At 32.5% G+C, this 21,637-nt stretch overlaps 1 protein-coding gene across 5 annotated transcripts in view; it reads left to right on the forward strand.

Moving 5' to 3' along the window:
• The first annotated feature begins 9,984 nt into the window (after positions 1-9,984).
• LOC148602833 (integrin beta-1-like) overlaps positions 9,985-21,637 on the forward strand; it is a 42,577-nt gene continuing 30,924 nt past the window's right edge. Inside the window, exons 1-4 of one of the 5 annotated variants that reach the window (XM_088553917.1) lie at positions 9,985-10,075; positions 14,990-15,076; positions 17,928-18,031; positions 19,026-19,130. In XM_088553917.1, the coding sequence (XP_088410043.1) occupies positions 15,019-15,076; positions 17,928-18,031; positions 19,026-19,130 (267 nt within the window). In that variant the 5' untranslated portion in view covers positions 9,985-10,075; positions 14,990-15,018. Of the gene's footprint in view, positions 10,076-10,181; positions 10,246-10,882; positions 10,965-14,989; positions 15,077-17,927; positions 18,032-19,025; positions 19,131-21,637 lie in introns of those variants that run through there. The other 4 variants (XM_088553914.1, XM_088553918.1, XM_088553915.1 and 1 more) reach the window with 4 other exon arrangements.

Here is a 21,637-nt window from a genome sequence, read left to right on the forward strand (position 1 = left end):
AAATATGATTAAAATAACACGAAAAAAAGAACAATAACGAAAAAAGCACAAAAACAACAACAACAAAAAAATAATAAAATAAATATAAAAAAAAGAAAAATAATTATATAATAATGATAAACAAACAAAATACACAAACAAGCAACAAAAGAATACCTCAGTATTAGTTTAACAAAAACGAAAGTAAAACAAACACATTCTTTGAGACTACAAATGTGGTCGATTTTCGATTGCCATATGAGAAGCACGCGACTTATGTGTGTGAAAATTTCTGCACACCTTAAAAGAAGACGTCACACACACACACACACACACACAAACAAACTAAAACTCTTACACTATGAACTTCCATGAATAAACCAGGAGTGACATCAGGGTCTATGGAAGGATAAGAATGTCATGTATCCGCTAAATTAGAAACGCGTGTCAAATACTTATCACTCTAGTGTAAAATCATTCATTACAACGAAGTTTAATAATGTAAACATGATACTAAGTAATTCATTCGTTTTAGATACAGATTTCATATTCAGTGAAGAATCGAACTGGTACGTTATTAAACAAATAGTAATTATATATCATTTGTCATTATACTGCGGACAAACATTTTCTATGTATCGCGCGAGGGCCATTTAAATGTCGAGTAGCATGCATGATATTATTTGTTTTAAAAACTATTTAATCTGAAGACAACAACAGATATTCTCACTTTCGAAATTTCTCTTTACCAGATATTGTTACAATTTAGAGTCATCCGAGAAAAAAAATGTATAATCATTATTGAAGCAAGGCAAGTGGAAATATTTACAGAGTGAGAAAATTACATTTTTATACTGTAGCGGATAAACAAATAATAATAATAATAAACAAAAACAAAAAATACCGAATAAATAAAAACAAAAACAAAAACCGAATAAATAATAATAAAAAAAATAATAACACAAACAATCTAAAGAAATGATATGCCGGAAAAATGTCAATCTTTGGTCACCGCGTCATTATTAAAAAAAAAAATTCTGTCGTCTCCCCCGGACGTGGATTAATGCCCAACTCGGTGGGTCTTACTATAAAAGAAGAGAATGGTTAACCTATCAGTGCAGCCGGCTCATGCTCCCCGTATACAGGGGAATCGGGGTGCTCATGTACTTTTTGTTTCTTTGTACTTGTTACTTTGCTTCTTTCATGGTTGTGTGTGTCCAGTCTTTATCCTTGGAATGCTTTCTTTTGTTTTTCGCTGAAATATTACTCTGTCAAATTACGGCACAATGTTCTGATCGACCCAAATACATCATTTTGACGTTATTAGGCGATAAAAGAGTCGTTATATCAGTTTATGAAATATATTCAAAACACTTGTTTTCAAGACATTTGCACGCGTTATAAATTAAAACATTTTTCACAACAGTATTATCTTTGTATGTAAGTTACCAATGTGCTTGATCAAAATTACATTCTAGTTAATGTTACAACAGGCTAATTTGTATTACAAAGATCGTGAAAGTCCCAGGCGTAATTATGGTGAAATACAATAAAGAGTTATAATTTGGGAAACACAAACCAGAAGGCTTACATCCATCTTGCAGTTCAAAATGTGATTCCGTCGTTCTTTCAATTTTGCTCATGAACCTAACAAATTTAAAGAATTGTTTTTGTAACGTATCCGGGACACTTTTTGTCAGATATAACACTGCTAAGAGCGTTGAAGGTTAAAACATTGTTGCACGTGCTGTATTTCGGGAAGATGAGATTGGACTGATAAACGGCGTTCTTTCTAGAAAAAAAAAAAGAAAAAATTATTATTGTGCAGTAGATGTAATTTACTTTTTATCTTATCAACGATTATGTAAATGAACCAATTTAAGCCGTTAAAACGTTAAGTAGCACTCCAGCTAAGAATCATGCAAAATGTAATTCATGGGTAAAAAGCCTACATATTTTTATTTTGATATTTTGTTTCAATTGCCATAGTAAACAGAAATTAATATTCATTTTTTTCATATGACCCATGTTCTTGGGGGATAAAAATTAAATAGAATGCACTGTAGATTTCGAAATTAAGGAGATAAACTCTGTAAATGACACTCAAAAACGATAGAATCTATTGTATTTTCAATATTGATTATCTCCTAAGACAGACAGATTTGAATGAATAATTACACAATTCATAGTATAGACCAATAAAACAACTTAAATTACAAAAATAAAAATATGTGGCATCTTTTTTTAGGTGTATCACATTTTACAGAATTTGCATGATTCTAACAAAGACCGCTACTTAAGTGTCTCAATCAATTCCATAATCATGAAATATAGGTTTTTATTGATAGATCCACGAACACACAAATAACTAAGCGCCTTTAATTCGAATGTACTCAATTATTGTCATTTAAGACGCGTTGAAAATGATGGACGGTTTCAAATTATATCTTTGCTGATATCCATTGGAATATTATTACAGTATTTAGCAGCGAAGCTGAATAATAGGAATTTCAAATTGTAGAATATTTTATCACTCGATGGAGGCTGTCATATTCATATATTCAATGTGTCTGATATTTTTAATTTAAAAAACAATCCTTGAAACACCGAATCTTGCAATTCATGAAAATAATGAATTAATAAAATAAAAATTGTTCTGTACAACATTGACGAAGCTAATGAAAATATATGACGATAGATCTATATTGATCGTTACATGACGTAATTACTTCGCAGTCATGTCCATTCATATCATTTAACAAACCTTGGTTTGGTACTTTAACACACAAGGCTTATTTTGACAAAAGAAATTATAATTTGCTGTTAAGCTTTCCCAACAAAATGCAACTCCTTTCTTAATTGCTTAGTTTGTTTTTTGTGCTATGTGTGCTGTTTCTGTTTACTGTATGAATTTTCAAAAAATTCATTTGGATCACCAAAAACAATCAACTATAGCCTTGTCAATGTCTCAATGTGTTCTAAAATGTAATTTTGACGAGGAATACAATACAAGAAGCTTTGGTCAAATCAGCCATGTGCTGTTAGTTTACTTTTGCTGAATGGATTTTTAGTTTTTCAAGTAATGGCTTGCAATAATATTTTTCTTCCTTTGGGAGCTTTTGAGATATGTTTGAATTTGAAAAATTTTTACAGTGTTAAATTTATCAAAGAGATATACCGATCTGGGCTCAGAATCGAAACGAGATATATACCGTCCATTAGATTTTATGATAGGTACATCACCGTCTGTCATGAGTTTAATGACTTCCGGATCAGCTGGATTATTGGGAATGTCTTACTACAGACACTGTAAGGTCAGCCTCATATCTTGGCCTGCACTTAGAAATCGATGGTAAAGGGAAAACTATTGACCAAACTTTACGACAAACGTGATGACTTTTCATTCAGAATTGTTAACTTTCCTTTCATCTGTCAACATCCCTTCAGCACCTGCGTATGGAGTGTTCATATCACAACTCATACGTTATGCCGGAGCTTGCCGAAACCGCGCAGACTTTTTGTATCGCGCTAGAACTCTTAACAAATAAAATTCTGGAACAGGGTTATGTTGCTACAAGATTGAATGTCAGGTACACACTGAATACAAGAGTTTTGAACTTTGATGTAGAGAATAAGTTTTTAGAGTCTGGAAATCTTACAAGTTCTGTGTATTTATTATGAGATCGGAAGGGTCAAACTTATGAAGAGACACATCCTCACAATTTCAAGGCTCCTGGGTCCACTTGAACTCTGCCGTTGTGACGATTGAAGACACGTTATCACGTCTTTTACAAACCGCGCAAATCTGGTAATACGATATTTAAACAACATTATTTGCGTTCAAACGACAAAAAAATGTTAAAAATAAAATTAACTAAACAAATGTTCTGGATTAGTAGAATCATGCAAGGACATAATCGTTCAAGTTTAAAAATCGACCTATTTTTACCATCTGTTGATTGGGGAACGAGAAGTATTAGGTATATGTTTATATTCTTTAAGTCAAATCCCAGAAATGAAAAGCACATGTACTTGCAACAGACGACACAAAAACTACTAAAAAACTAATTAACAAAACGGAAGACGGTAAAATGCCGTTTCCGGAAAATAATAAAATGAAGGGAAATCGAATTCAACTTATGTGTAATACTATGATAAACATATCAGAAATAATTTTGATCCGTTGTCTTTATTCATTCTAGACTAAAATAGTAAGTATTTCTTGTATGCCCTGTCACGAGTTGTGCTCGTTCCCATGGAAACCAGTGGGCACAGGAGCCCTGACGTTGTGCGGATGGACTCGTCAGTACACTCTCTATTTCTTTCCAAACAACCATAAAAGAATAAGCCCGAAAAAAGCATACATATTTTTTTAATTTTAATTTCAACCTGACAGCATCTTTGCAACTTCAGACCAATATGAGGTATGAATTATTCAGCTACTGGTCTTTTGAATTAAAATAACGTTTCATTTCAAGAACCAAGACAATTCAAATTTTTATTTTTACGTACATTTGAATGGTAAGAAATATAAGATTTGTGTAGTAATTCATTGTAATGCATATATAAAGTATGAAATTTGACCGTATATGCTTCAGATCATTGATAGACCTTCCTTTCATGAAAGCAATTGGCGGATCCAGGGATGGGTTTTGATAGTCGAACCTCCCTTCTGTTGGATTTATAAACATGATTTGTTCGCCATTAAGGTAAATGTAAATGATAGTAATTATGAACTTCCCCCTGTTTGGAACCTCTCAAGATATCCCCCTTTTTCAAAATCGTTGGGTCCGCCATTGAAAGCAATATATTATATTTATATGTAGCATGAAGTTTCTGAAGATAAAAATGTAGTGTAACAGCTGTGAATAACTTTCAAACAAACTTTTTCATTGAATTTTGTACTTACATGTATATGTTGTCAAATGCTGCATTAATGCGTCAATAAAATTATAAAAAACGTCTTTCAATTTCTTTTAAAAAGTAGATAAAAAAGAAAACACACATTATAATGATCTTAACAAGAATCTTGAGAATATTGCATGACAATACATAGTCACTAACCGGGAAAAAATCTGTTGGTGACAATAGAATTAAAAAACACATTATTTGTTAATATGCGGAAAACTGTTTTTGCAGTAATTTTTAAAGCCCATGGGCCATAACTCAGCAAATAATGAATTAACAGGAACGGGAACAAAGCTCGAACTTGATAAATTACTTGTCATAGTAAAGCAATTCAAAAAATTCCAATTGAACATCTGCAAACATGACAAGAAATGCGGAAAACTGAAAATCTATGTTATTTTTTTTACAAAGTGCAAACAGTTAGAAGTTGATTATGAAATTATCACTACAAGTTTATTAAGTGAATTATGTGCTTAAATAAAATGTGAAGGATTTTCATCGGAATTAAAACTGCTCTGGTTTTCATAGTTTGGTATTAAGTGTCATGATAATAATAATTTTCATTTGTGTTATGGTTCTCTTACAACAGCAACTGGTCAGTTTAAATGTTCTAACAGCTTTGTTAATAGTAGACAATCCGAAAGCCTGACTTTATAGTAACACTGAAGAATTTTTTTAGTGTTACAGTAGAGAAAACGGCCGAGCAGTTTCGATTGTTCATTGGAATGATAACAAGAGAGTATAATGTTTGTAGGAAATTCACTGTAAAAAATAAAACGATTTGTATAACAATAACAGACATGGAATATTTAATACATTGATGAGTCGATCGTCATATAATTTTGTTTTACTTTTGTAAAAGCTTAACAAATGCTTTGATACAAATCATTAAAAATACAAATAACTAGAACTGGACAGTACATGATTTTATTATAAGTTACTATTAAAATATCAAGAATGGAATACAATAAGTCCACAGTTTAAGTAGCAGTCTTTGTAAGAATCATGCAAAATCTGAAAAATGTGATACACACCAAAAAAGCTACATATTCTTAATTTTGTAATTAAGTTGTTTTATGGGCCTATATTGTGATATGTGTAATTATTCATTCATATCTGCCTGCTCTTCGGAGATAATCAACATTGAAAATCCAAAAGATTCTATTGTATTTGAATGTCATTTACAGAGTTATCTCCCTTAAATTTGAAATATACAGTGCATTCTATATAATTTTTATCTCCTATGAACATGGGTTGTATGAAAAACCACATGTTAGTCTCTGTTTACTATGAAAATTTTAACAAAATATCCAAAACTAAAAATATGTAGTCTTTCCAACCATGAATCACATTTAGCATGATTCTTATGTGGAGTGCTACTTAATACATATTAGTGTAGCTAGGTAAAGCATTTATATTTGTTTAAGCTATTAGGACCCTGTGAAGTGCATATAACTAACCTACAAAACAAAACAAAACAAAAATAAAATAACAATGATAATAAAATGAAATAAAATAAAAAAAAATAAAAAAAAAAACTGCAGTTAATCAATTTGAATATTTTATTATGAACTGCAAAATATATACAATTTAGTGAACAAATAGAAAGGACTCGTGAAAGAGTAAGCAAAATAACCAAGGTTATTATAGCGGTAATCAAAAGAATGTAATCCAGGGACTAAGACCAGGCATGGAAAACAGACATACACAACAAAGAACATAAAGTAACTAAAATCATACATACAAAGTATGAAAAGCAAATGAGCAACTCGGACTCCACTAAAAACTGGGAGCATGGACCAGGTGCACCGGTAGGGTAACCGTCTTCTGCTTTTCTAGAAACACCCGCCGAATTGTTCATAAAAAGTCAAGTCCGGGGTAGACGAAAGAGGAAAGGAAAACTATAACACGTTGAACAAATCAGTTTTCATGGCGCAGATGGATACACCGTAACGATCCACAAGTTCATGATGACGACCATAAAACTTTTGTAGTATGACTTCAATCTTGTAGCAACATAACCCTGCTCCAGAAGCCTATTCGTTAGAATTCTAGCACGATACAAAAAGTCTGTGTAGTTTCGGCAAGCTCTGGCATAACGTATGAGTTGTGATATGAACACTCCATACGCAGGTGTTGAAGGGATGTTGCCATAGAAGATAGGAAAGTTGACAATTTTGAATGAAAAGTCATCACGTTTGTCGTAAAATTTAATCAATAGTTTCCCTTTACCATCGATTTCTAAGTGTAGGTCAAGATATGAGGCGGACCTCACAGTGTCTGTAGTATCCTTTATCTCAAATCTTTGGGGCAGATGCGATGTATCCAATCTCCAAAATTAGGATTGTTTAAAGATAATACGTCATCTATTTAGCGGAAACTGAGATTAAAGGATCTAGCTAAACGATATTGTTTCTTTCAGATCAGACCAGCTATAAAGTCAGCCTCATAAGAGTGAAGAAATAGGTCAGCAAGTAGAGGAGCACAATTTGTTTCCATTGGAATGTCGACCGTTTGTTGAAATATACGTTCACCACACTGGAAAAATATGTTGTCGATTAAAAATTCCAGCATTTTGTAAACATCTTCTTCTGTATATTTGGAAGATGATTTGAAATTATTTCTTACAAAGTATGAGGAATATCTACCAAGAACTATATATTTGTATCTAGGTGTACCATCTTTTTTGGAAAAAAAACAACGATGTATATTGTTTTTTTAAGTCCGGATTTTAACTGAGTATGGAAAATAGAAGTTTACAGTGTTGAAAAGTTATAGGTTTTAATGCTATTATACTTTGATAATAGTCTTGAACTGATTGTCTCCAAAAGATCTTTCGAATTTTTTTAGCATCCATGCACATTGAATTAAACACACTACGGGAGTAATAATTGTTGTGGTAGGACTGCAAACCCTCTTTGACAGCTGTGTGTATAGAAGTCAAAAGTTTTGAAAGAGGTTTGGTGGTACATTTTGCAGATCCACCTATGTAACGTTGTTTGCATGGATTCTTGAGGAGTTTATGAATCCAGTACATAGACGGTAAATCAGTCATCGTCCTTGGTAGAGAGACCAAGAGAGGATAGAACAGATTTATGGTTTTCCACAATTTATTTTTGGAGAGTGTGGTAGTAGTATAGGTTTTATCATTGCTATTATTTTCTACGTCTACCTCTGATAATACACATTGGACGTAAAACGTTTTGCAGACAAAACCAATGTTGTTTTGGGCTTTGTCTGCTGGTACGACAACATACTTGTCATGTATAGTAGATAATGTTTTTGCTACATCAGGGTCCTTGAAAACTGAAGTAGCATTGGGACTCATTGACCTACTTAAAACTTTCATTCGTTTCAAAATTAAGGACCTCACGGTCTTCAACCACTCTGACAGAGAATCAATGTCTTCTTGTTCTCGTTTTATCCATTTTCTTGCGTAGTCCTCCACGGCATCCATAAGAACTTTAAAGTTATAATTCCATTCTATGGAGCGCGGTTCACGATACTTGGGACCTTTAGAAAGGATATTACGCAGAGATTCGTTTTCGATGATGGACAAATAATCTCCCGTAACGACATGACCGGAAGGACCATATTTGAATGGAGAGTTTTTGCAAGAACAGTCCGGTGGTTTAGCCTTGAAGTCCTCAATCTCGAGGTTCTAAAAGTCTTCAATCCTATACGCACATTTCTAGCAAAACCATTTTCTTACAAAAAAGAAAAGGAAAACATTACAAAAACTATTAGCTTAACATGCATCAGTTCATCTGAAATGAGATTATAGCTTCTCGTGTTTATTTAAAAAAAAGTGTCACTCATATGCATATTCATTAAAATATGGGGTGGGGGGGGGGTCATTCACAGTGTTGAGAACAGAGAACATTTGATATTAAGTACTATATCAATTTCCCTTAATGTTCCCCAATATACCAAATAGAAAAAGTCATGTCCCGGAAGTAACAAAAGGTGACTGTCCTTAAAGAGAAAATTTAACGTTTCCGTATTAATCAAACAAATAAAGAAAAATATATATATAGGTTAAAATTATACGTCTCGGTGAAAATAACTTCATCTTTTCTGATAATTTTCAAGTATTGTCTAATAAGTAAATAGATTTTTTCCGGTATCTGTATAAAATTGTATGACCCGCAAAACTAAATAAAGGATGTTGTTAAAGACGCCCTTAAGGGTTAAAAAATTGTAAAATATGGAAAAAAAAAGGGAACCCTGGAAAGGGTGGGGCTTGAATATTCTTAACCCCCCCCAAAAAAAAAAACAAACAAACAAACAAACAAAAAAACAATAAATGTAAAGTGTAATCACAGGTGCACCGGAAGGGTAATTGTCCTCTACTTTTCTAGAAATACTTGCCGAGTTGCTCAGTTGCTCATACAAAGGTCAGGTCCAGTCTAGAAGAAAGAGGAAAGAAAACTACGACATTGAACATATCAGTATTCATGGTGCAGATGGATATACCGTAACGATCCACGAGTTCATGATGACGACCATAAAACTTCTGTACTTGTAGCATTACCATAACCCTATTCCAGATGTAACGTATGAGTTGTGAATTGAAAAATCCATACGCAGGTGCTGATGGGATGTTGCTACAGATGGAAGGACAGTTGACAGATCGGAATGCAAAGTCATTGCGTCCAAAAAGTCGTGTAGTTTGGTCAGTAGTTTTCCTTCACCATCGATCTGTAAGTGTAGGTCAAGACATGAGGATGACTTCACACTGTCTATAGTATCTATATAGGCAGGTTTTCCAAAAAAAAAATTTAAAAAAAAATAATGATAATAATAATGATAATAGTAATAAAATAAAATAATAAGTAAATAGATAAAATAAAGAATTAAAAAAAATGATTTCCCTTGCTGCTGAAATATTTATAAATAACAATATTGCTCTTTTCCAAACAAAATTCTCATCCGACACACCCCACCCCCTTTGTTCCTAAGGGGTTTTAATGTCTGACTATTCTTACGAATCTCGCACAGATGATACAAGTATGTGGTAGACCTCAGTCACGGGGCTCGCAGATATAGGAACTGCCTTCTCCATATTAGAGATCAGTCCCTTGGAGTTCCTGTTCGAAAACTGGTCGATTTAAGAGTTTGATTAGCATTGGATTTGTAACCGATAAGTTATGTCGGAGTACACTGTAGTCTATACATGGTAATGCATGTAAGTACATGTATCATATTCCACTTCTTGTATTTTCATCACAATTTTTAAGGTGTTCGTCCGAAAAGTCAAACATTTTCCATTTGCCCTAACAATTTTTCGCTTTGATCGCACTTCCTGTGGTTGGGTAAACCGGAAGCTCTGAAGTAGAGCTTTGCAAATATTGTCAGGTAAAGCTAAAATTAAGGATCTTTATTTCACTCACATTTAAGTTATAAAGTATCGATTTGTTTTGAAGTCTATATGCGATAATCGTGTTTAACTGTTAGGAGAACGTGATTAATGAATAACATGATGTTTGGACAAATTCCTCTACTTTCGATTTAGGACTCCAAGTTTCGTTTTTGTTACATATTTCTTAAACGGAGTGTATGTGGTGTGTTAGACTGTACCAGAAGATAAGTTTTGCTCCATCAGAGTCACTCACGTCAGTGTAACTCTACTTGATACACTTTTCTTGTTTTTCCATTTTCTCATGATTTATTTTTAGCCACATGTTGCATCGTTTGGTAGAATACTAATGATTTATGTTTTTAAAAACACCTGTATCTATAGGCCTTTTTCACAACTAAAACCTATTGTATTATATCTGAAGTCTTCTTACCTCCAATGTGTTTTTTACTAATCATATATTTATGAGTTTTTTTTTCTCATTTTTTTCCCTTTAACCATAGGTGAGTCATCTTTTTTTTTTCTCATATCTTTACATACATGTATGCATTCAGTATTTTCTGTTATCTGATATTGTTATGAGTGCCAAGTGGGCGGGCCATCTTATGATGTATTATAATGAGATATTTTTGTCAACAAACTTTCCATTTCACTGAACATTGTTTTTAGGCTTAAGAGGATATCAATCTAAGTTGATTTATCCTGAGGACTTTGAGAGGTACAGCATATAAAATTTATATTATGCATATATTACTCTTAAAAATTGAGATCACTATTCTAGATGGGTTTTTAATGTCTGTTTGGGGTTTTATATATAAAAGAAAGAAATATTTATCTAAGTTATTTTTTTTTATAAAAACTTGTTGGTGCATTTTCTTTGCCAACTTTCTGCTGTAAACTTATTTTGTATCAAATACTATTACATACATGTACATGTACATGTATGATAAGAGATGGATCCTCAATAGTCCTCATTTTTAGAATGTAGTCATTATTAGTTATTTTTTCGAGATGATGTTGCTCACCAACACATGACAAAATAATCTGAAATATGAAAAAGGAATATAAGAAGAAAATTTTATGTATTATTTTGCCTCCCAAAAGAAATGCAATTTCTATGTAATCTGTTATGAAGTCAGGAAAATATGTATATTTTTGTAAATGATTTGTAAATGATTGAAGTCGCATCTCAAAAAGTTTAGACAACTACATGTAGTATCCTGATATACAAAAGAATGTCACACTTCTGTGACCAAATAAGGATCGAAACAGGCTCAGCTCATGTGTTCTCTAAAGACCAATTAATTGCTTACTACTGTACTGACAGTTGGCTATGTGTAAATCACCCATGAAAAATATCTTATATCTTTTATTTTGTATTGAAGAGAAAGCGATTGAAGTTGTCTCCCATTTTTCTGAATTTGTTGACTGCAATTAACTATAAACAGTAAGCAGCTCAGTATTAAGTTGATAATTATGAAGCCCTCATGATATTTTAAATAGAATTGATTAAAGGCATTCACAATATCTATAATCACTCTCTTGTGCATGCCAACAACTTTCATCTTTATGGCAAACGTAAACAGAAAAATTAGATTGGACATATATACATGTGGAATAAGAAAGAAAGCAAAAATTTAAGTATATGGTATGTAAGTCTCGTCACATGACACAATTGTTTCACGAGATTGGGTCTTGGTTTATAATTCAAATGCATGGAGATTGGCCATTTACTGAGTGTCAAGTTCAGTATCAAAAACAAAACATCTTTTTGTGTAACAAGACCGATTAAAAATTACATAACTCCAATATTACATCATGAAAATGTTAAGAAAAGCATAAAATAGAAGATTTTTCATTGTAATGCAGCGTATTCAGATCCTGGAAGTAAACAATAAAATGCAGATCGATCTTCGGGCTTCAATATGTTCTACATCAGAAATACCGAAATGGAAAATGAAACTAGAGCATGACTTACAGACCCTATTATGATTCAAGACAGATGATGTATCCCTCTGATCAAAGATCAATAATAATTGTTCACATACCTGTTAACAGTTTGAATGCTCAAAGAGGGAGATTTAGCATGACCACCTTTTTTCTTAGAAAAAAAGGATAATTTTGCTAGAAATCATAGTACAAATATACATTTAAGTAGCACTCCAGCTAAGGATCATGCAAAATGTGATTCATGGGTAAAAAGCCTACATATTTTTATTTTTGATATTTTGTTTGAAATGTCATAGTAAACAGAAATAAACGTGGTTTTTCATATAACCCGTGCTCTTAGGAAATAAAAATTATATAGAATGCACTGAAGAGTTCAAAATTAAGGGAGATAACTCTGTAAATGGCGCTCAAAAACAATAAATTCTACTGTATTTTTAATGTCGATTATCTCCTAAGAGCAAGCAGATTTGAATGAATAATTACACATTTCATAGTAAAGACTCATAAAACAACTTAATTACAAAAATAAAAATATTTAGCCTTTTTTGGGGTGTATCACATTTTTCAGATTTTTCATGATTCTTACAAAGACAGCTACTTAAGACAACGCCTTAAAATCTTTGACAATCTATAAGTACATCTACTTAGGGATTCTAATCAAAATTTGAGTAATTACATGTACATGTAGTACAACAAAAGGATAAATTATTTGTTGATTGTTTCTCAGTGATAATTATGATACATGTACGTTAATATTGTATTTATGTCAATTTAATAAGCCATTATGAACATAATTTATGCAATATTTCTGCTAAAAGTGAAATTTAGGGGGAAAAGATTGTGAAAGAGGAAGATTTGTGTTTCCCATGTGGGAGACTTTCTCAAAGAGGAAGACTGACCCAAAAAGTGGGAGTCTCCCTAAAAAGGGAAGATAACAGGTACATGTATGGCTGTTGGTGTTCCACCTCTAGTCTCCTGCACAAAGTTGCACAGGAGAGTTTATGAAAGTATGGGTCATAAGCATAACACAAACCTCTACTTACACTTTCTTTTCTGTGATTAAATTTCACAAGTATTTGTTGGAGAAAGTCCAGAAATGTAACACTGTCATATCATGGTTACAAAATGTATGTGTATTAATTATCAATGAATTTCACTTGATGGTAGAGTATACCAAACACTTGTATATATTGAAACTACTGTACCCTTTATGCTTCAGTTTGGTCATTTTCCTTTAAAAGGCCATTTATCAATAAAAGGCCTCACAAGAAGTGTGATTTAAAGTTCTACAGGATGAGAAGAAATTCTCATCATGTTTCCCAAAATTTTGACACAAATTTGTTAGAGGATTGAGTGGTTTTACCTCTAGCATTGGCTAGGTTGTGCTAAAAATTTACCCAGAAATCTCTTAATATCAATAACCATCTATGCATTTATGCAGGGTCTGTTCTAGCATGTCTAGAGAGCTAGAGAAATGAACAAAAACTTCTCCTTGTATAATATGTATGTGCCCAATTTGACAGGGAGGAGTTTATGTAAAATATTGCAATGTACATATGTACATATAAACAAAAGATTGCAATGTACATATGTACATATAAACAAAATATTGCAATGTACATATGATCATATAAACAAAAGATTGCAATGTACATATGTACTCAAACTTCTTCTCCTCAATGTCTAGATTAGGGCAGGGGTCACTTTTGGAGAGGGTCATAGGCCATAGGCCCTAAAATGCCAAAAACAACCCAAAAAGATAGGGAGGCATGTGTCAATGGCCCATCTTTTTTGTATGAAATTAATTCATTGTTTATAGTGTGTTTCTAGAAAAGCAGAGGACGCTTACCCTACCGGTGCACCTGGTCCATGCTCCCAGTTTTTAGTGGAGTCCGAGTTGCTCATTTACTTTTGTTACTTTGTATGTATGATTTTAGTTACTTCTTGTTCTTTGTTGTGTATGTCTGTTTTCCATGTCTGGTCTTTGTCCCTGGATTACATTCTTTTGATTACCGCTATAACCTTCTATTACTCTTTCATATCATTGGCCCATGGTAAATTTTGAAATCACTCCTTTTATGTCACTCACAAGAATGAGTCATTGACCTAATATGAGAAATTTCAAGAGTTATCTCTGTGAGGCCCTTATTTATCTATAATCTAGCACCAATGCCCCCAAAAAAAATCAAAGGTCTTTATACATGAAAAACAAGCAATATCTTGAAAGAAAAAGATAGCAGACGCAGTAAAATTTGTTCTTTTTACTATTCTATATTTTATTCAGGAAATAACATTTGGCACACATTTTCAATTTTCGATACAGTTTTTTTTTAATGCCACTAAGTTATTAGTATTGGGCGAATCGGAAAACAGAATTGCGATCAGATGACTTGCGTTTCCATGGAAGATCATCTTTAAGGTCAAAGGGTAAATAGCAAAACTATACCGACTGTGTTAGAAAAAAGGATCAGTCACCTGGTGCATATATCAGGACTTTCCATGTCAGATGTTAATTTTAAACCTGCAAGTGCATGCATGTGTTAACTTCTGTTTGAATTATTCATTTTGATTATGTTTATTGTCAAATTCAACATGTACAGCAGTGTCCTAAGTTTGCCTTGAGGTAGAGGGACTCAGTTGAACAGCACTCCATCTTTATCAGTCAGAATTGAGAGATATGCTGGTTCAGATAAGGGTTTTTTTTCTGTTGTTCCATGTTTTGTGGCTGTAAGTGGTACTAATATGAAAATGAGACTGTTCTATATATGCATTAAAGATTATTATCTTTTTTAGTAGGAATAAAGTGTTAATTAGAGATACAGATGTTTCTATATACAGTAATAGTACTGTTATTTTGTCTCAGTCTGACAGCCTCTCAACGTAAGTATGGTTGACTGAATAATAGGCACCTTCCAACATTTTTATATGACAGCAGTCATTTGCTCGTTTCACAATGTTCTTATTACCAGATGTTTCCTATCTATTTAGTGACTCCATGCATTATACTTATAGGTAACATTTATAATGAGTAAAAATTGTATATCACGAAATATCAACTCAAGTTATTTAACTTCAACATCATAACAAACGAGTCTTGGCGAGTTGATATTTTTCTATATTCAAATTTCCCCTTTTTCTCTAATGGTTCCTCTTAGTATTTGGCTGTTTGACATTTGGCATCGCCTATGACAGAAATTTTAGCGATCATCCATCAATTGTGTCACCACTTGTTACAGGAAAATTAAACATTGTTAGAAAAAGCAAAATATCAGATTTTGGTTGACTCTATATAACACCAACTTATATATTACAGTGATTTTGTTACCCTTTTATTGCAGCCGACTATCGGCTGTTTCCCCTGGAGACTTTTCCCAAAATATTGAAAAATAATTTTCCCAAAGGGAGGAAAATTCCCAATTGTTAAGCATAATTTTTTGAAAACCAGATAAGGAAGACAGTGAAATGTTCCTCGAGATGTTATTTCTTAGCCTCAGTACTTTGTTTACTTCTAGGGAATATTTTTTTTCGGCAAGTTGAAACCTAATGAGTATTTGTCACTTCGGTATCAGTTTTCAGTTCTGGATCAGTAATTGACGGATTTCTGTCCCCTGTACCATATATCCCAATGTGACAAAATCACTGACTCATGAAAATGTTTGAAAGCCATTACTTGAGAAAATAAACACCTGAGAAAAATAAGAATGACTACAGTTTTCCTTTGCTGTCAGTAATGCCTCTTACAACTGAAGTTTAGTTTATGCCATGTCTTCTTTTTTTGACTGCAGTCATTTAATGGTTTGGCGATGTCGTTGTCTGTAGACACTTGGTTTTTGTGCAATAACTTAAGTAGCTGTCTTTGTAAGAATCAAGCAAAATCTGAAAAATGTGACACACCCCAAAAAAGGCTACATATTTTTATTTTTGTAATTAAGTTGTTTTATGGGTCTATACTATGAAATGTGAAATTATTCATTCAAATCTGCCTGCTCTTAGGAGATAATCAACATTGAAATTTCAATAGATTCTATTGTATTTTAGAGTCATTTACAGAGTTACCTCCCTTAATTATGAAGTCTACAGTGCATTCTATATAATTTTTATCTCCTAAGAACACAGGTTATATGAAGAACTGAATGTAAATTTCTGTTTACTATGGCTATTCAAACAAAATATCAAAAATAAAAATGTGTAGACATTTTCATGAATCACATTTTGCATGATTCTTAGCTGGAGTACTACTTATATATTAATTGATTGATGTTTATAAAATGTTATGATGAGGTTCGTAAATACAACAGAAAGGTTAGTAATAATTTTAGGGGATATAACCCGAACGGTTTTAGAATTAGGGTCCAAATAGAGACAAAACAGTTTTTTTAACCACAAATTGTATGTTACTATAGTAAAAGGATAGTAATGTCTATGATCTTGTTCCACAATATTTTATACTACCACGAGAGACTGGGATTGATTTTGAAAATTTAAGAAGATAGGGTCTAGAGTTTGAGAGGAGGGGGAACATGCATTTTCCTGGTATCCAGACAATAGCATGACTATTAGTGAAAATATTAGGATCACTCTGAAATTGTGTAACAAAGTGGCAAATCATCAAAGGAAGACTTGGAGTAATTTTGGGGGTTAAGCATTTGTTCTGATTTCTAGATGATAACTTGAGTATAAGGTCTTGGATCACTTTGAAATTGTACCACAAGGTGCCAAAAGGTCTATACTCTCAAATGTAGATTGGCATTGTTTTTTGGAGGTTTTGAATGGAAAAATATAGGAAAAGTGGGAGGGAGAATGATCACTTCAATTCTGTTTAAATTGGTATCCTGTGTCAAATATCTAATCATAATCAAAATTCAAAATTTGAATGGTATGTCCATACTTGCCCCAACTGTCAGGGTTCAACCTTTGCAGTCATATCAAGCTGCTCACTGCAAAGCATTTTTTGTATTCGTCGTACAATAGTATTTGGTAAATTGAATGTGAGAATAATTTTACTTCATACTGTTGCCAAGGACATAACATTCTTATTTAGGCCTACTCTCTGGCCTATATTCTATGTATTAAAATGTATATATAATAAAGTTTATTTTTACATGCAAGTAAAAGGCACTAGTGAACCATTTTTATGTAGAAGTTTAAGACTTGAAATGCTTTAAACTAAAGATACATATTCTACTAATGATGACGATATCATGATGTACACCATTGTTTATTTACATGTAAATCTAAGCTAGATTTCATTATTACTCACTACATGTATATGCCTTTTGAAATTATCTGTAGCCTTAATTTAAAGGAAAAAAATAAATTTGTCAGTGTTTTAAGGCTTTTATATCCTATTCTCTAAAATTGATAAATTTGGTACATTATTAAGTAGCACTCCAGCTAAGAATCATGCAAAATGTTATTCATGGGTAAAAAGCCTACATATTTTTATTTCTGATAATTTGTTTGAATTGCCATAGTAAACAGAAACCAACATTCAGTTTTTCATATAACCTGTGTCTTTAGGAGATAAAAATTATATCGAATGCACTGTAGATTTCATAATTAAGGGAGATAACTCTGTAAATGACACTCAAATACAATAGAATCTATTGGATTTTTAATGTTAACTATCTCCTTAGAGCAGGCAGATTTGAATGAATAATTACACATTTCATTGTATAGACCCATAAAACAACTTAAATTCGAAAATAAAAAAAAAAAATTTCGATTTCAGGAAAAGGTTCATTATCACCAACCACAAAGAATTCATGTATAGGTCAAAGGTCGTGTGGAGAATGCATTGCAGTTGGGAAAGACTGTGCCTGGTGTCAGGCTCTGGTAGGTCATGGCATAAGTATATTAATTATTGATTCTAAGGACAAATATGCATTTTCACCTGACATTTTTGACTGTAGCTCAGACAAGAATGCACACTGAACACTCCATTTAAAATATTTGGGTTCCAAGCATGATTCTTTTTTTCTTGAATCTCTAAACTCTGAGATAATGCCTAAATGTCTTCCACAACACCAGAATAATCCTTGAAGCTGGCACTTGGTTCACAATAAAAAAATTCTGTTGCATATATATTTAATTTGGTCCATCATTTTGCCAAGAATTTCAAAGATTGAAAACTTTCACATACACTTCACTCAGTAAATGATGGCACTGGTATTTTGTACTACATCCTAGTATCTGTTTGCATTTGATGTTTAACCCAGTCCAGGACATTTCTACTTTTGTTATTGACTCAGATCAAAGTTAATTAGTAATATGTAGTTATTTACAATGATACCTTACCAATATGAAGCCTGTTTTTTTTTTGCAAACCCGAAGTAGCACTCCAGCTAAGAATCATGTAAAATGTGATACATGGGTAAAAAGCCTACATATTTTTATTTTTGATATTTGAATGAATAATTACTAATTTTATAGTATAGACCAATAAAACAACTTAATTACAAAAATAAAGATATGTAGCTTTTTTTGGGGTGTATCACATTTTTCAGATTTTGCATGATTCTTACAAATACAGCTGTCTAAGTCTTAACAAGGCCAATCTTTGTGGATCTGCTTTCATACATTGTCCGTATTCATGTATTGCCTTTCTTGCTATAGATATTTTACTTTTGCTGTTTTTTTATTTTCCTGACTGAAGATAATCATGAAAAAGTGTGCTTATTGTGTGAATGGTGGTGTTGTGTCTTAGGGATAGAAATTCGTGCGGAAACTACTGGAGTATGAATTATTTAGAATTTTAAAAACCATAATCCTCTGTTTTTTTCAAAGATATTTTTTATAATCAATCATGAATGTCTTTTTCTTTTTGTAGGATTATGACCTAGAAAATAAAGAGAGATGTAATCTTCTGTCAGAACATGGTAACTGTCCTAAAGAACATATTGTTTCACCAAACAGCAGTATTTCTATACAACAAGTAAGGTTCCAGAGTTACAAGTCCTATAGGTGCTAAAAGAGGCGGTCAGTCCTCTTACCTGTATTCAGATGAAATAAATGCTTCAAATTTTCTACTTTCAAAAGTTAATTCAAGTCAAGCTCGTACTTAAATTAATCTAGAAACCCAGTGGTGTTTCAAGAGGTGGGTGCAGGGGATGGCACCCCTCCTATTTAATGGAAATTTGTCATTTTCATGTGTAAAATTGACAAAAAATGATAAATTATTTTCCTAGCATCCTGCTTTTTCTGAGGATCCCTGGCTGGCACCCCTCCTTTTCTAAGTATCTGAATCTGCCCCTGCTACTGTGAAGTATTAAATAAAAGGTCTGAAGTTTTAAAACATTTAATTTCTTTCTTTAAAATACCTGTTTTTGATCAGTTTTAATGATTTTTTTAAGTCTGCAGTATAATTGTCTTCTAGCTTTTATATAGATTTATGTTAACATTGTTTATTAAACAAGAGGCCCATTTGAGGACTAAATTATTAATATATGATTTTTGACAAAAACAGCTGAAGTGGTGAAAGAGTCTGGTTATGAAAGTTGTTGACCATAAAGTTTAGACATATTGCTTGTTATAGTGCAAAGGGGAGTAACTCAATTTCAACATGCCATTACCGTTAAAACATGAAAGTGGCTAAAATGGCTTATTTTAGGATGTTAGTATATTTCAAACACAGTCAGTATAGTTTTACTTGAAATGTAAGTCACCTAATCATAATTCTGTTTTCCAATTGGCCAAATACTGATAACTGAGTCTGTAAGTGGATTTGAAAAAAAAAAATGAATTGACATCAAGTCTCATGTGTTATTTATAATAATGAAATGTTGAAAACTATAAGTAAAAAGAATAAAATTTTACTGTGTCGGCTATCTTTTCATATACTCCAAACCACTCTTGAAAATGTCAGGTATGAAAGTGTGAGGTATGAGGTGATCATGTTGTCCATCCATTTTTCTCTCCATTTATCTTCCCCAGTTCTATTCTGAAAATTATGTAAAGCCACTAAATGGAAATGAATGAAACTTTCATACTTTCTTTATCACATGATACCATTGCACATTTTCTTTTTAGCTCACCTGGCCGAAGGCCATGTGGGCTATTGTCATCACTTGACGTCTGTCGTTGTCTGTTGTCGTCGTCTGTCGTTAACAATTTTTCAAAACTCTTCTCCTCTGAAACAACTTGACCAATTGGAACCAAACTTGGTATGAATGTTCCTTGGGGTATCCTGCATAGAACTTTTGTGGGGATTTTTGATCTGTTGAAAAACATAGCGGCTGTTACTAAAAATAGAACATAGGGGTCAGACAGTAGTTTTTCACATATATCTCCAAAATGGTTAGGTTTAGCCAATTTTGAAAGGGGTAAAAGTGTTCAGCATGATGAGATCTATCTGCGGTCAAATTTTCATTTTAATGTATTAAAGCCATGTTGGAGTTATTGCCCTTTTTCAAAGTTTTTTGCTATTTTTAATGTTATTTCTTTCAAAAATCTTCTCCTCTGACACTATTTTACCAATTGAAACAAAACTCAGTATAAGTATTCCTTGGGGTTTCCTGCATAGAATTGAAGTGGGGTTTTTTGATCCGTTGAAAAACGTGGCCACTGTTACTAAAGATAGAACACAGGAGTCAGACAGTAGTTTTTTTCGCATATATCTCCAAAACTGTTAGGTTTAGCCAAATTCTGTCAATTGCTAAAATGATCCTTATTTTTAGGACTACGAAAGTCTTCAGGCATAAAATTTGTTGAATGCTTCTTATAAGAGTTATTGCCCTTGACAGGGGAAAATGACAGTTTTTGTTTTACAGTTTTCAGCCAATGTCTTGAAAACTATGATAGATTTAGACTTTTATTTACTGAAATGATCCCTATGATAAGTCCTATCAAAGTTTTCTTGAGTGAAAATTGTTGGACAACTTCTTGTTTAATTTATTGCCCTTGAAAGGCAAAATTCAACCAGGTGAGTGATTCAAGCTCCTGGGAGCCTCTTGTTTTTTATTATCTTCTGAGTTACTTTTAAGTTTTCCTACATGTATATAGTTTCTATGTAGGGAAGTGGGGGGTATCAAAAGGTGAGCTTGCTCACAATGTTTCAAGTTTTAGATATAGTACTTGTTTAATAAGAAATGCTATACATCTAGATGGATGTAGAATAGTACCAGAAGTGTACATAAATGTATTAGATATACAGTGAAATCTGTCTAAGCCTCTTTTTGACTTTAAATATTTTTTACTTAAGGAGGTAGAGCTAAGGTAAGGGACACAACTCTTACATATCAGTGGAACGTTTGTATTCAGCATTTTACATTAATGTAATATAAGCATCAAAGTAACTTTGATTAATTTCATTCTGTTTAATATGAAAGCTTGATAGGCTTTGGTGAAATTGAATATGATACAAACATCATTGATTTCAAGAGTTATGCCCCTTACACTAGGTCTACCTCCTTAAGACAGATGTTTACTACACAAAAGTGCACT

The sequence above is a fragment of the Perna viridis genome, chromosome 11 (genome assembly GCF_037379345.1).
Source record: "Perna viridis isolate PV_CMFRI_1.1 ecotype Kerala chromosome 11, ASM3737934v1, whole genome shotgun sequence".
Taxonomy (NCBI): Eukaryota; Metazoa; Mollusca; class Bivalvia; order Mytilida; family Mytilidae; genus Perna; species Perna viridis.